Below are 17,174 nucleotides of genomic sequence, written 5' to 3'. Positions count from 1 at the left end.
TATTGTTTTATATTTTCCAGACTCTTCATTTCTCCATTGACACTGTTCATCTTGTTTCCCAGTCAACGCTCCTCCCATAAACTTTTTGGTGGTGTTTTGTTGACTATTTTTCAGTTTCAAAGATGTTTTATTAAATCTGGGGCAGCTGAAAAAAGTCAAGAATTTTTTTACCAAGGATAACCCACCAACGTCATCAGTATTGAAGATGATAATTTAAGCCATAACCTGAAATGGAAGGGAAAAGAGGCAGATGACAGGGAATATACTTATACAATGCAAACTGGAATTTGACATCATGGAAAGATGGGATACAACGATGCTAGATCAAGATTTCACTGCAAATGTACTCCCAATGAAGTCTATTGGAGTAAAGTAAAACCATGGAGAAACATGGGATAAAATCTATATAAAATCTTATAAATGGACTTGCTCAGAAGGACATGGAAGTAAGAGTTCATGAAAAGTTACAGAGAAAAGGACAAATATTTGAAACTGTGGATACAAGTCTTCCAAATTAGCCAGACCAATTGCATGCTTTTGAGTTTATTTCTGTCATGATCTTGTTGAATACTGTAAAAAGTGGCTGGCTTCTTTAAACATCAAGTGATATGAAGTATTTCCTTTTAAATTTGCAACTAACTTAAAGAAAGGCATGAAACTGTCATCCTTGGGGAGATGTTTCTAAATTTTTGATGTTCTTCCAGCAAGGATTTTTGATATGTACTAATAATTATAAGAACATCAAATAAGCCAGCCAGAATATCATAGGAATTTACTGAAAATCCTTTCAGCGTACACCTTGCAGAGTTTCAGCGAGTCCTCTGAACTTTCTGCCCAGTATTGGTGAGGGAAAAAAAAACCTGAAATAATAGTGGATATGTTCAAGCCAATTTTATTGAATTAGATTCAACTACTTGTATTTAATTTTATTTATTTCCTTGTTTTAATTAAAATGCAGTTTTAATAATGTAATGGTATTATTAGCAATGTTACTTGAATGTCATTTACACATATTTCCTCTCCTTTACAGTGTTGACAACCTTGTACAGGTGATAACCTGCTAACATTATCATAAGACAAAACCCAACCTGTTAGCAACTCTTTCCCTCCTGTTGGGGACTGTACATTTCAACTGAAAAGGCACTGTGCTGGACCACGCTGATCAGTTAGGCTTGCTTTCCTTCATTCTGAGAGAGTAGGCCTTGTGACAGGTCTCTGGGGAAGTTCCCTGGTTCTGAGTCAGCCCAAGGTCCCAGCTTCATTAGACTGCCTACCTATCATTACTTGAAAAAACAGAATCCACCAAATCCATACATGTGGTGTTACTACAAGACTGTCAAGCCAACCTAGCAGAAAGGTTACACTCAGAGGCCAGTGAATGTATATTTGTAGTCTTCTGCTACTATGGCCCATCCACTTCAAGGTTTGACGTGTTGTACATTCAGAGATGCTCTTCTACATACCACTGTTGTAATGAGTGATTACTTCTGTCACCTTCCAGTCAGCTTGAACCAGTCCAAACATTCTCCTCTGACCTATTTCATTAACAAGTAACTTCTGACCACAGAACTGCTGTGCACTAGATTTTTTTTAATGTTTCTGCATTATTCTCTGTGTGGGCATGTGACCAAGTGGTTAAGGCATTAGACTAGCGACCGGAAGGTCATGAGTTCGAGCCCCAGCCGAGGCAACGTGTTGTGTCCTTGAGCAAGGCACTTAATCACACATTGCTCTGCAACGACACTGGTGCCAAGCTGTATGGGTCCTAATGCCCTTCCCTTGGACAACATTGGTGTTGTGCAGAGGGGAGACTTGCAGCATGGGCAACTGCTGGTCTTCCATACAACCTTGCCCAGGCCTGCACCCTAGAGAGCGAAGACTTTCCAGGTGCAGATTCATGGTCTCGCAAGACTAACGGATGCCTTTATTCTCTGTAAAGCCTATGGATTGTTATGTGTCAAAATCCCAGATCAGCAGTTTCTGAGGTAGTCAAGCCATCTCATCTAGCACCACTATCAGTAACTTAGATCACATTTCTTCCCCATTCTGATGTTTGGTCTAAACCAGAACTAAACTTCTTGCCCATTTTGGCATGTTTTTATGCATTGAGCTGCTGCCGTATGATTGGCTGATTAGATATCCACATTAACAAGTAGGTGAACCTAATAAAGTGTCCAATGAGTGTATATTTACTATTGTGATTATTGCTAAAAGTTAACCAACAAGCTACTATTGATCACTAATCTGCAAGTAATATTTGAAATTGCTTAAATCCCCCTACAGCTGCTTTAAGAGCTGAAACAGTGAACCACTTGTGTCTCTACTATTTCCACCCTTGATTCAGCATTTCTTGTTCCCTCTTCCTCAGCAGAGACAAGACGGACAACCAAGGTACAAATCTTGTTCAGTAGGTTTCTCTCTACATTCTCTTTGCAGAAATATAGAGTAGATATAGGAAATGTGATATATTTCTGTTTCAAATCTCCATCTCATCAGCTCCAGGCTGGGGGAAGCAGTTGTATCAGGTGATGCCATGAACAACAACTAGAAGAAAAACAGAATTACTCTGTTCACTTCTGTTGCTGTTAACAGCAATCTAATATCAGCAATCAGGAGAGCACTGGAACGGTTAAGCAACTTAAAGATACAGAGGCATGGGACCTATTTTCAAATAATAAATACTTGGTGTTAATTATATATCCCTTCCATTTTACATTGTAATTATGAACAGAAAATCTGCAGCTTTGAGCAGATTTTTTTTGTTGCAACTTCATCACTCATTGTTTCACTCTCAGGAACGTCGGTGAAGAAATGTTTTTACTTGCTCATTTGTAACAGCTGCTGAATTTAATTACTAAACTGTTTACTGTGTTTTATTCTTTTATAGTATGTGGTTTGGAACACTGAAGAGTCAAAGCATATTAGGAACCTCACTTCTTTGAATGAAATGAAAGATGTTCAAGACCAGTCATTTATAGGATACTTGCAGCCAAATGTACAATTATTTCTGAAAGCGCGGGTGCGCGACTTATTTATAAATGAACTGTCCTTAATTTTGCAAAGTGAAATTTCTGTGAAAACACTATACTATAAAATTCATCTGAATGAAATAGATGTATCAAGTTTGTTTTTCTCACTCAGCTTTGAACTTATTGAAAGCCACTGTCTATCAGCTGTACAACATCATTCAAGTGTTTGCACTTAAACTGTCAATATAATACAAAAATGTAAAGGGGGAGTGTCCCTTTGATCATTGTGGTTCCCTTGATGAAGCTTCTCTCTACCGTGCTTGAATTTTGATGCAGAGAGGCAAGACGGTGCAGTCTGGTGCAGGGCTGGGTAGCAAGGCAGCATCAATGTGGAACACTCCAGAAATTCTATTTTCTGATTGGCAGTGAGACTATTCCCCAGGTGGAAGTTGAACATTAAAGAAATGCATGAAACCAACCCATCTACTGGGGACCTGGGAATGCACAGAACTGGAAGGAGACAGCACAAGGAGTGGTAGAGCCAGCCTCCTCCAAACGATCATCCAGCTTGTGCACACATTCACTCCCTCAAATGAAAGATATGCTGCTCATTGTGCCTCTCCAGCAGCCAGTACACTGATCAGAATTAGGTTTAATTGCAACAGCACAATACACAATAAAACTGTAAATTACAGTAAGAAATAAAAAATTAAACAAGTAGTGCAAAAAGGCAGCAAGAAAAGTGAGGTGGTGTAAATGGGTTCATTGTCCATTCGGAAATCTGATGAGGGGAAGAAGCTGTTCCTAAAGCATTGAGTGTGTGTCTTCAGAGTCCTGCATCTCCTCCTTGTCATGCCTTCTTTGTAATTGTATCAATATGTTGGGCCCAGGATAGATCTTCAGAGATGTGACACCCAGGAACTTGAAACTGCTCACCCTTTCTACTGCTGATCCCACAATGAGGACCGGAGCGTGTTCTCTCGACTTCCCCTTCCTGAAGTCCATAATCAATTCCTTTGTCCGACTGATGTTGTGTGCAAGGTTGTTGTCTTGTACACATGCCTGTCTGGCCATCTTTCACTTCAGCCCTCTGATAAACACCTTCCTATCTGTCCAATGATATGAGAGGCTCAAAGGTGATCAAAATCTTCATGGCCTATCCTCCAGAGTTTCTGACCACAGAGCAAATTATATGGTGTGCTTTTCAGCGGATACAATTATGAAACAATGCAGTTATTTTGTTCAGATCTTAGGACAGTGAGTCTTCCACATCAGACAATTGTTGGCCCAGTAATTAGATGTCAGAGATAGAGTTACTCAGCTGACTAGTTATGGTTTGTACAATTGAATATTTTTACATACTACTACTTTCACATCACAGTGTCCTCAACATTGTGCATGCAGTCCTAGTAAATCAACAGAAAAGTGCAAGGTTTCATACCATCCATTTCCAACTAATTTAAAAGACTCAATACACTTTGCAATCACTGATAAATGAAGTAAGGTAATCAGCAAATGCAATTTTACTGTCAAGTACAAACAAACAAACTTGAACAAAACAATGTCCCATGTGATAAAGTCAAGAGAAATCTTAAATGCTCCAAATTTGCATTTTATAGCAAGTTCATTTATAACAAATTTCCAGAATTCTTGATTGGTCAGGTCACGAAGGGATACGGGGAGAAGACTGGAGGCTGGAGCTGAGGGGAAAAATGGATCAGCCACAATGGAACGGCAGAGTAGACTCTATTAGCCAAATGGCCTAATTCATCTTATGGTCTAAAACTTCACTTTAAAACAAATATCAAATTACGTATTCATTTTGAAGCACAGAACTTCAATATACTAAATGAGCAATGACACCCTAAATATCTGTAATTATTTGACTGATACAATTCTTTTCAGTAAAAATTTTTTACAAGCAAGTACTTACCAAAATTTTGTCAATTTTTCCACCTTCAAGTGTCACCTCTAGACTGCTAAGGGCAGCCTCGACTTCATCTACATCTTGCTCATTTGTGTAGTCTTCTGGTTCAGAAAGTAGTGATAACTTGCTTATGTGATACTGAAACAATATTTTAATATTTAAAGATTATAGCAAAATGCACTTTCCCCAGAACACTCTTAGACTTAAAACTTCAAGTACAAGTATCCAATTTTATAAACTAATTATTAAAATTTCTGTGAAAACCTGCATGCAACATTTCACTATTTCTGTAACTGCAGTGTGTGAAACTAAGTGTAACTAAGAATGTAGATATTGCAATTATTCCCTTGATCTTTAAAATCAAATTAGCACTGAGATCTTATGCTTCAGGTGATAGTGTACATCATATTTTCAGAAAGTTATGGTATTCTTTGAATTCTATTAATAAGCATGCCCATCCCATGAACAGTTAATAGATATTTGCATTGCTATGCACAGGGCTAAAACACAAAATAGCAAAGATCCCTGTGCCTCTCTGACTGCAGGCCTGTGAATAGTATTGCGCTGCAGGGATTGATGCTGGGTCCATTGTTATTTATCATTTATATCAATGACCTGGATTAGTGGTCACCAACCTTTTTAAGCCCAAGATCCCCCTACCTCGACCTTAGTGAAAGGCAAGATCTACCTACTAAATCGTTTAGAGAAAAAACAGCTCAGATTGTACTGCCATTTTGAGGCCTTTTATTTGGGCTAATTGTATTTGAATTACACAAAATACTTTTGTCAAACTTTCAAATTAATTCAAACAAGAAAACCCTGTATTCTTTAAGAATATTACAATACTTCACACCTTTAATTCTAAGTTTCATTATTTAATTTTATTTCAACACAAAAAATAAATGAATAAAAATTGACTGTTGCACTCAGTATGATGACTGGGGCTGAATACTTTCTGCTAGTTCCCTGAAATTTGGCTCATAACTACCGACAGCCAGTCTGAGACAGTCTGTGAGGTGTCTGTCAGTAAGACAGCTCCTGTACTTAACCATAGAAACTACAGCACAGAAACAGGCCTTTTGGCCCTTCTTGGCTGTGCCGAACCATTTTCTGCCTAGTCCCACTGACCTGCACACAGACCATATCCCTCCATACACCTCCCATCCATGTATCTGTCCAATTTATTCTTAAATGTTAAAAAAGAACCCGCATTTACCACCTCGTCTGGCAGCTCATTCCATACTCCCACCACTCTCTGTGTGAAGAAGCCCCCCCCAATGTTCCCTTTAAACTTTTCCCCCCTCACCCTAAACCCATGTCCTCTGGTTTTTTTTCTCCCCTTGCCTCAGTGGAAAAAGCCTGCTTGCATTCACTCTATCTATACCCATCATAATTTTATATACCTCTATCAAATCTCCCCTCATTCTTCTACTCTCCAGGGAATAAAGTCCCAACCTATTCAACCTTTCTCTGTAACTGAGTTTCTCAAGTCCCGGCAACATCCTTGTAAACCTTCTCTGCACTCTTTCAACCTTATTTATATCCTTCCTGTAATTTGGTGACCAAAACTGAACATAATACTCCAGATTCGGCCTCACCAATGCCTTATACAACCTCATCATAACATTCCAGCTTTTATACTCAATACTTTGATTAATAAAGGCCAATGTACCAAAAGCTCTCTTTACGACCCTATCTACCTGTGACGCCACTTTTAGGGAATTTTGTATCTGTATTCCCAGATCCCTCTGTTCCACTGCACTCCTCAGTGCCTTACCATTAACCCTGTATGTTCTACGTTGGTTTGTCCTTCCAACATGCAATACCTCACACTTGTCAGTATTAAACTCCATCTGCCATTTTTTAGCCCATTTTTCCAGCTGGTCCAAGTCCCTCTGCAGGCTCTGAAAACCTTCCTCACTGTCTACTACACCTCCAATCTTTGTATCATCAGCAAACTTGCTGATCCAATTTACCACATTATCATCCAGATCATTGATATAGATGACAAGTAACAATGGACCCAGCACTGATCCCTGTGGCACACCACTTGTCACAGGCCTCCACTCAGAGAAGCAATTCTCTACCACCACTCTCTGGCTTCTTCCATCGAGCCAATGTCTAATCCAATTTACCGCCTCTCCATGTATACCTAGTGACTGAATTTTCCTAACTAACCTCCCATGCGGGACCTTGTAAAAGGCCTTACTGAAGTCCATGTAGACAATATCTACTGCCTTCCCTTCATCCACTTTCCTGGTAACCTCCTCGAAAAACTCCAATAGATTGGTCAAACATGACCTACCACGCACAAAGCCATGTTGACTCTCCCTAATAAGTCCCAATCTATCCAAATGCTTGTAGATTCTGTCTCTTAGTACTCCCTCCAATAACTTAACTACTACCGATGTTAAACTTACTGGCCTATAATTTCCCGGATTACTTTTCAATCCTTTTTTAAACAACGGAACAACATGAGCCACTCTCCAATCCTCCGGCACCTCACCTGTAGACAGCGACATTTTAAATATTTCAGCCAGGGCCCCTGCATTTCAACACTAGTCTCCTTCAAGGTCCGAGGGAACACCCTATCAGGTCCCGGGGATTTATCCACTTTAATTTTCCTCAAGACAGCAAGGACCTCCTCCTTTTCGATCTGTACAGTTTCCATGATCTCACTACTTGTTTCCCTTAATTCCATAGACTTCATGCCAGTTTCCTTAGTAAACACAGACGCAAAAAACCTATTTAAGATCTGTGAAAATTTTCATCTGTGAAAATGCAATTTCACATAGATAAGTTGACCCAAAGTAGGCACTGACTTTTAGTGCTATAAAACCAACGTGCACACTGCGCATTGCTGGGGCCCCATCAGTAGTCATTGCCACCAGTTTATGTCATTTTTACAGACATTTTTTAAACTCATTGTAAATATCCTCACCTCTCGTTCTCTCCTTTAATTGCAGAAGAGTGAGGAAGTCCTCCTTTGTTGTAAAATCCTGGAAAGCCATTCTGACAAATACAACAAGCTGAGCTGTTTGCATTACATCCAGAGATTCATCGAATTGTAGTGAAAAATATTCACGTCCTCTGACAGTGACTCTACCCTCCTTGTCACTGTTGCAGGGCCAAGTGGTATATTATGTATTGCAGTTGTGATGCCGTTTTTGTTTTTAGAGTCATTAAAAACAGTCTCTGTGGTAATGGCCATTGCTTCCTTGAATAAATCGCAATCTGTAAAAGGCTTCTTGTGTTCAGCCAAAAGGTGACTTACACGAAATGATGTTTCAATAGCAGCCTTATTCTGAGCAGCATGTTTTGTGAAAAACGATTGCTGGGCCTTCAACCCTGATTTCAGCTCAACTTTCCAGGCACGAATTGCGCTCTTTGCGGAGTAGGTGTCTTTAAATTCCTGGTGGTTGGTGTTGTGGTGCCACTCCAGATTCCCTCTTTTAGTCAGTGCTTGTGTTTGGTGGCACAACATACATACATACTTGTGGTTCATGGACAACATCACTATAACAACTGTTTCACATGTCCAAGCAAGATGAGTATTGGAAACGCTGGGTAATGTAGCCACTTGGGCGAGGATGTCCTTCAAGGCCAAGAAGTCCAGGTGCATGGTGATCAGAAAGGGCAAAGTTACCAGCAAGTTTAGCCTCCAGGTTCAGGGTGAGGTCATCCCTTCCATCGAAGATAACCTGATAAAATGCTTGGGGAAGTGGTTTAATGTGTCACTGACAGATGGGGCCAATGTCACCAAGGCTGTGAAGCAGACAGACGAATGGCTGAAGAAGATCGGCAAATCTGGACTTCCGGGTAAGTTCAAGACCTGGCTGTACCAATACTGCATTCTACCCAGGCTTCTCTGGCTCTTCACACTTTATGAGCTCCCCATGACTGCTTTAGAGGGTATCGAGAGGAAAACCAACAAGCACCTGCTGAGATGGTTGGGAGTTCCCCCAAGCTTCTCTTCAGTGGGCCTCTACGTTCGTTCTGGGCAACTGCAGCTTCCTCTGTCATCTGTTGTGGAGGAATTCAAGGTGGCAAAATGCAGAGTCTTATTAAGCTTGAGAGATTCCAATGATGTCTTGGTAAAACAAGCAGGCATTACGAGCAGATCTGGGCGCAAGTGGGCAGCCAACGCAGCTGTGGAGGAGGCAGTGTGTTCTCTGAAGCCGCGAGATATCATCGGAAACCCCTGTGTCAGGCGGCAAGTCCTCGGCTCAGTTCACTTCCAGAAGTGGGGAAACGCAAGCATAAGGAACAGGGAAGACATGATACAGGCAGAAGTACGGATCCATGAGGAAGAGAAGCTGATTTCAAAGGCAGTGGAACAAGGATTCCAGGGTGCCTGGACGAAATGGGATCTGCCTACGCGCAAGATCACATGGGCAGAGTTATGGAGACTGGAGCCCTTCCGTATTTCCCTCCTCTTGCGATCCGTGTATGACACCCTTCCTTCACCATTACATCTGTACACATGGGGGACGAGAGAGGACCCGAACTGTAAGCTCTGTGGTCAAAAGGGGACACTGGCTCATATACTGTCTGGGTGTAAAACAGCTCTAACTCAAGGACAGTATAGGTGGCACCACGATAAGGTGCTTCTGGCTCTTGCTGACACACTAGAGCGGGAGAGATGCAAGAAGAGGACGGCTAGCACAGATTTGAGGAAGGCCATCACCTTCATCAAAGAGGGAGCTAGGCCTTTCGTAAGCAAACAACCAAAGCCCAATCTGCTGCTAACGGCCAGGTCCTGGGAGATGAGGGTCGATGTGGGAAGGAGGTTGCAGTTCCCTGATGTGGTGCACACAACCCTACGCCCAGACATTGTACTGTGGTCAACCGAAGACAAGAAAATAATTCTGGCTGAGCTGACCGTGCCGTGGGAGGAGGGATGGGAAGAGGCCCACAAGAGAAAGGCCTTGAAGTACCAGCCCTTAGTGCAGGAGTGTAAAGACAAGGGATGGCAGGCATGGTTGTTCCCTGTGGAGATTGGCTGCAGAGGTTTCCCAGCCAAATCAGCATGGCGGTTGTTGTCAGATCTGGGCCTGGACGAAAGGAGCAAAAAACAAGCAGCTCATAGGATGGGGGAAAGAGGTGGAACGAGCCTCTTGTTGGATTTGGAGTAGGTGAGAGGAGGGAAGCTGGAAGCTGGAAGCCAGGAGCAGATGGGCAGTGATTTGGCCACCACTGCCGGCCCAGCAACTGGAGAGTGTCGTGGTTAAGGGTCAAAACACTCGGTGAAGGTTGGGAACCACCTGATGACATCTGCTCCTGGCTGAAGGCTACAGTTACCTTATAAGATAACTGGAGAATGCACCCTAACAGGTGTATGTAACAAGCAAGTCTTTCACCAAGGTAAATAGAAATTCCTCTTCCCATTCTGGATGGAATTTGTATGTTTTCGCTTTCTTTTGTGGAGCCACCACTATGCTATCAGGATATAACAAACGAGTGCCGTATATCGATGTTTGCGACAGTGTGTACTCTTATCCAGTGCTCCCCACCCTCCGGGCCGTGAAGAATGCAGTGGTACAGCGATGGCCGGAACGCACCCAGCACATCTTTAAGAAAAAAAGCCGAAATAAACAAGCTAATTAATTAGATGCCGCCCGGCACGTAAATGTCGGCCCAGATCAGAGGCGATTGCCGATCGCTTCGCCTCTGATCTGGGCCGACACTTACGTGCTGGGCAGCACCTAATTAATTAGCTTGTTTATTTCGGCTTTTTTTCTTAAAGATGTGCTGGGTGCGTTCCGGCCATCGCTGTACCGCTGCATTCTTCGCGGCCCGGTGGTTGGGGACCACTGTGTATCTAATTTAATTGGTCACTTTGATGCAGCATAGGCTACGCTGAAAGTGCAGTTCATGGCGAGGATGCTACACACATGCACACTGGGCAGAAAGAACGGAACTAAAACCCCGCCACCCGGAAATAATCTCTCTTTACAAACAGCTTTGTAGCAAAAGTATTGCTATATTACCATTACCCTAATTAGTATTACTTATTTTTATAATGCTCACATTACAACAGTATTTGTGTATTTAATTTTGATTTTTTTCGGGATCTACTGGGCAAGTCTCAAAGATCAACTGGTCGATCACGATCGATGGGTTGGCGACCCCTAACCTGGATGATAATGTGATTAACTAGATCCGCAAATTTTGCAGATGACACCAAAATTTGAGGGCATAGTGGACAGTAAGGAAAGATATCCAAGCTTGCAGTGGGATCTGGATCAGCCAGAAAGAAGGGCTGAAAAATGGAGATGGAACTTAAACCATTACGATACAAGTATTCCCTCCTCTTTAGCCATAAATTGTTTTGGAATTTCATAAACTTTGCATTTTTGCACTAGACACCCATGAAGATCATTTGTATCTATGAATGGTAGTGGTTCTGTCACCAGCATTATGCCCGACTCCCTGAAAGGTAAAAAAAAAACTATTTACCATGACTCACTCTTCAATCAATATGCCAATTTCCCATCCATGGCATTCCTGACATTTTATTTCATACTCTCTGCATTTCCTAAATAGTTTTTAATGCAGACCTTATGAAAAGCCAAATGTCCAAAAATCACATTACCCAAATCATTTTTTACATGGCAGTGGATCGAAAAGCACAATTTGCTTTCATCAAACATGACTTGCTTTTAATCTTTTTAGACAGTACCCTGTGAGAGGGGAGACTTGCCTCTGCTCCTGTGGGTTCTGAAGGAGAGGATTTGGTCGATGTGAACTATAGATACTCCACAGTTGGGACAAGTGACAGCTGTCAGGGCAAGCAAGTGGCTAGATTGTGAGTGGTACGCTCCTTCTGGAGGGATTCTATGAGCTCCCAATGTATGACCTCAAAGTTCTCAATACCATCCTGAATACTACTCCTCCAATTTGAATGGCAACGGGCCAGTGGGATGTCACATCCCTTCAAGGAGACGTCCTGCTCATCTCCTCCCATGACTGAGCTTGGTATAGAATCTGATGACAGGTATATGAATGAGACGGCTTGCCTAAAAGTTGCCCTGAGGATCCCCAGCACCGCAGTGCCAGGGTTGTTTGCCTGGGAGAGGCCACTGACACTGGTTCACTTATCCTTGAGAGTGAATTTGGAAGATTTTGCATAGAGTGTGCTACTGGTATTTTTTTCAGTGCCTTGAGATCTTGCTGCAGGTAGTTCACTCTCAGAGCCATAGGGGAAGGTAGGGATTACTACTGCCTGGGACACACAAGATTTACATCAAGTCTTGGTCCTGGGCTCTCAGAAAATCAATCAACTGTGGGTTCAGTTTCAACCTTTAAGAGAAATTTGGATAGGTACATGGATGGGAGGAGTATGGAAAGCTGCACTGGCATGTTGAATTTCATTGTTGACATTTGCTTTTGCTGTAAGTGGCTCCTTACACATGGGGGGAGGTGAAGGATGCCTAGGGTTATGCCACGATCTTTCATTGCCAGGAGGCGGTAAGGTTCAATAGTTGGTCGAGGGACTTTAATTTGTTGATATCACAGATCCATGTTTTTCTAAACGAGTTGATGTGACTTGCTGAGTGTTTCACCTTGTGCTTTTATGTTAAATACCCAGGGTATTGTGAGCCAGTCAAGAAAATTCAACTAACTACTAGTATACTGCCAAAAGGTGCAGTTTTGAATGTACCTTAAAACGAAGGAAAGAAATAGTACAGCATAACCACAGACTATAATATGCATAAAAGGCATTGTTGCAGAGTAAAGCAATTATCCTGAGCCACATTTCAATTAAAGTGTAAATTTTTAAATTCTGTGGTAAATATAGTCTTTGAGCACAAATGTAATCTCATTTAAACAAAAGTAAAATAGTTAGATACTGGAAGTCTTTTTAAAAAAATCCAGAGCTATTGGGAGTACACAGAAAATCACACTATATCTGTAGGGAGTAGAAATTGATCTAGTTTCTTAAGGTTATTATAGCCAGGACTGGTAGTGGGAATAAGCTCTTGCTACCTATTAAATGCCCCCAACGGTATGCATCTCAAATAGCCCCTGACAACCGAGTCCAGCTCCTGGCCTTCACGTGTGACTTAGCTACTGAGTCTGGCAGAACTGTTTCCACTGACAGGAGAAGGGGCAGAGGCGGGTGACTGGCACCTTAAAACCAGTCGCTTCAGACGGACGGGGTTTGTCAGTCATGGCAGCTCATCTAGGAGAAGGAAAGCTCTGATCTCAAACCTCCATTGCCTTGCAGCTACTGTATATCCACTCACGGGGAAGGCTTCATGAGTATACCGAGGAAAAGTCCGGAGCAGGAGTCCCTCAGTTCAACATTGACTAGCAACTCCTGAAATACCACTGGTACCAAACTGCTGCTGTTCCTTTGGATTCATCAGCTGTATGGAGAGGGGGAGCCTGTTCTCTGTATTGTACTGCCTTGGCTTGCGTATCAGATAGATGGCTGGGACACAACATTCATGGTTGACCCTGACCAACAGAGGGCTTCAAGAAACTGATCTAAAACATTTCTCTCCCTATAGATGCCAAGTATTTCTAGCATTATCTATTTTAATTTCTTATTGCTAGTTATAATCTAAATGATCCTCAAAATCTAGCAACAGCAACACAAGATCAAAGTGGGACAATTCTGGTCTTCTAACACTCCCTTACCTACAATGTTTTTGTTTGATGAATCTTCTTAAAACATCTTGACAGTTAGCTATACGACAGTTCAAGCTATTTTTTTTTTCTGAAGTAGAAACACGAGTTTAGATCCTAACTGAAGAAAGGCGGGTATATTGGAGATCTATCTGTACTCTTTAAACCTGCTGGGGCATGTTGTTGGTTTTGCTGAAGCAGGTTTTATATTACAGGTAGTACATACCTGTAATGCTGCAAACATCAACATTTCTTCTTCAGTGCAGTCAATTTCTTCTAACAGAATTGCCCACCGTGCTTGCTCGTACAGCTGGTTTATTCGAACCGCGTCATACTGCAGTCAATGGGAGAGAAAATGTCAGTATTGATCCAAACTACTTTTTGTACTGATGTATCAGAGTTGTCACAGAATATGCACCTCATGCAGCAAGTTCCTACCCTCATTTCCAGGAAAGCTGAATATGTTCTATACACATCAGCACAAGAAAACAAAAGAAAATTTCACGTAATTTACCTTAGCCACACTGATAGGCCTTCTTGAACAATCCGCAAAGGGACCTGCATTGTCAGTGTCTTTAGTACAAAAGAGTGTGCAACGCAGCATTTGGATGAAGAACACAGGAAAATAACTTAAGTTTCTAGGAGAAGTGGGTCTAAATTATGATGGTCTCCAACATGGAAACACAGAACTTGGGCATCTAGAATACCTTGCTGTTTCTGAGAGGAGGATGAAATACTTAAAGAGTTGTGAACTTTGGAATTCTAACTGAATTGTGAGGCCAATAAGTATATTTATGGCTGAGAAAGGAGAACTGAAGCAGAGACCAATATTCTATTGATCAGTGTCTCACTGAACGACATGCCAGGCTCAAGGGAGTGTTTAGCTCAATTGTGTCCTAAAGGTGCCGAAATAAGGCTGTGGGTTGCCACCAGGTACAAACTCACACATCAAATACCAGACAGCACACCATGTATGATTTACAGATTACACAGTATAAATCTTACTGGAACTATGTAATTAATAGAGATACAATATAAAAGGGAAAGTAAAAGGTGCCAGACTTATCAGAGTTCAACCACTTCGTGCACAACAGTTGGAGCTCAATGAACGGGTTCTTCTTTCCGCCACTCGATCCCCTCCGACCCCCTCGACCCGCCGCTCGGGACCAACCACGGTGGTCAACCAGAGTGCGTCCAGCACGTCCTTCCTTTTCGGGTCTCCTCCCGAAAGCCCACCAAACCACATGGTTCCCACCCATATGAGACAGAATATCACCCAGAAAAAGAACAACATGGACACTCATTGGTTCATTCTCTCTCTTTTCAATAATATAACCCAAACAAGCAGAGAGAGAGAACTCCTTACAGCACAGTTATTATTACAGAAAAGCCATTTTTATTCTAACATAACAAAGAAACCATTTTATGAACCTTCGCTGCAACGTAAAAGAAGAAACTCTTTACACAGCCATTTGCACAGCTAACCCCCACAGTGTAAGCACAAGGCTGTCACACTGAGGTCTTTGTGTTACTTCAAGATCAAAATTCTCCATCAGTTTGATCTTGGTGCAAAAGATGAACTCAATAGTTCTTGCGTGTTTCAAAATATCTTCATAATCAGCTAAATATCATAACTTCTCCAACGTTAAAACATACGAATATTCCCACATAAGAGTTAATTTATTTGTCTGATCCTAGTGCAGAGATAGGAAACAGGGAATAATAAAACTTGGCTGACTCGCTTACTTTTGGATTCAGATCAAAAAAGCTGTAGTACTTGTAACGTAATAGCAGCTTATCTTCCTTCTGAATGCCTTGCTCCATCAGTGAACATGACGAATCTAGCCATCTGCAGAAATGCAACATAAAGAAATGATCGCAAATCAAGGCAATGTCTCTGCTCTCTGATTTAGAATTATTTTCCTCTACCTGGACTGATAAAAATCACTCAGTCTCCATCTTAGTTAGCACTTAGCAAACCTCTTCCATACATCACCATTGTATATAGAGTACATTTAACTTATTGAAATTTAAAACACAATAGGAAGGATGCAAACTATATTAGTATCTTTGCTCAAAATACCAACTCTATTTTTCTATTATATTTAAGTATCTACTATTTAAAGATGTTTATTTTTCAACATTTATTATGCATCAATATTGAATTTTCAAGTCAGTATTTTTGTAAATTGATTTTTACCATGTTATCCGGATAAAGTTTTGAATAATAATTCCAACTATTGCAACATTACTTTGACCCAGGAAGACAGTCTTCATAACTTCATCAATATGTGCACGCTCTGTGCTCACCTGCACCCAAATGCCACTTGCAGTGTTTCCAACACATTATTAATGTTTGCAAGGAGTGCTGAGTATTTAGAGGTCAGTAATCTCAGGTGCAGCAGTTCTTGAAGAACTCCTGCACTTACAAGGTAATGATTAATTTAGGGTGGAGGTAGTGGAACTATTATACAGAACTACCCAAAATGCACTGCAGAGAAACAGGCCATTCAGTAACTGCTAGCAGTTATGTAATGCTCGAAACACCTCCCTTTCTTCCCCATATAAGAGAATATCACCTTCTTACCCAGCCCCTAGTTATAACAATTTATGTGATTCACCTCACTCTCTAAAGGGGTTTTATATGGATTATAGCCCCAAGTTGTGCAAAGGCTACAGGGCCCTAAACTGCAGCCTTCCCCACAGACAAACTTGGATTATTTATAGTATTCTTGTCTTTTCTTGCATTTTTTCAGGTGCCTGTTTCATTTGATAACCAGTTTGATCTAGCCCAAGGTTCCATACAAGATTTTTTCTCAGCTTTTCAATCCTTCCTTTTAAGAAATGAACCCCAGTACTTGATTGTTTTTTTTAAAATGATCAGGAACGAGCGTTACTGCAAGAGGCAGCAGCTCTCTGGAACACGATCATCAGAGCAACAACACCAACACCAACGCACTTATTACAGTCAATGAGATGGCAGGAAAATTAAACCAGGTCAGTGACATCTCTCACATGTGGAAGCAATACTGTGAAAGGTTTTAAGACCACGGTGTGTCAAATATTTTGTTTGTTAAATACTTTGGAATACCTAGAGTCACAGAGTCATACAGCTCAAGAACAGGCATTTCAGTCCACCATGTCCAGAAAGACCTTTTTGTTCATCTACATTAATCCCAATTGCTCACCCTTCTACACCTTACCTATTCAAGAGTTTGACTAAAACATAGTATTGTATCTGATTCCTCCACCTCCTCTAGCAGGACATTCCCGATATTAACGGGTCAAAAAATCAATACTTCTCTCATTTCCCCTTTAAAACACTTTCCCACCACTTTAAACCTACACACCTAAGTTTTTGATACCTGTGTAACCATGTTTGCCTTTGTTCACATTACTTGTCAAGCAAAGGTCCCTATCCTTACTGACAGACCTCCACCATAATCGCAGTGATGCCCCATCTCTCTCCGGAGAATCACTAATAATTACCTTCATTCGCCAGATTTTTTATTTGTTCCTCTACTTAAGCAGCTGGCTGGTATGTTCTCTACTCCTATGGCACCAGGTGTAATGTAGCATTTCCAGTAAATTGAGCAACTGATTAAATTACCAGAAATCTTTCATGCATTCATGTGAATCTTCAG

The 17,174-nt window shown here is 41.4% G+C and overlaps 1 protein-coding gene across 6 annotated transcripts in view; it reads right to left on the bottom strand.

The window, feature by feature from the left end:
• fermt1 (FERM domain containing kindlin 1) overlaps window positions 1–17,174 on the bottom strand; it is a 116,066-nt gene that overhangs the window by 58,080 nt on the left and 40,812 nt on the right. For all 6 annotated transcript variants that reach the window (XM_063056200.1, XM_063056201.1, XM_063056205.1 and 3 more), the window contains 3 exons: window positions 15,277–15,379; window positions 13,757–13,864; window positions 4,903–5,034 (listed from right to left, as the gene is read on the bottom strand). In XM_063056200.1, the coding sequence (XP_062912270.1) occupies window positions 4,903–5,034; window positions 13,757–13,864; window positions 15,277–15,379 (343 nt within the window). The remainder of the gene's footprint in view (window positions 1–4,902; window positions 5,035–13,756; window positions 13,865–15,276; window positions 15,380–17,174) is intronic.

This window comes from Mobula hypostoma, chromosome 8 (genome assembly GCF_963921235.1).
Source record: "Mobula hypostoma chromosome 8, sMobHyp1.1, whole genome shotgun sequence".
Classification (NCBI taxonomy): Eukaryota; Metazoa; Chordata; class Chondrichthyes; order Myliobatiformes; family Myliobatidae; genus Mobula; species Mobula hypostoma.
This window is presented reverse-complemented; position numbering and strand designations above follow the sequence as displayed.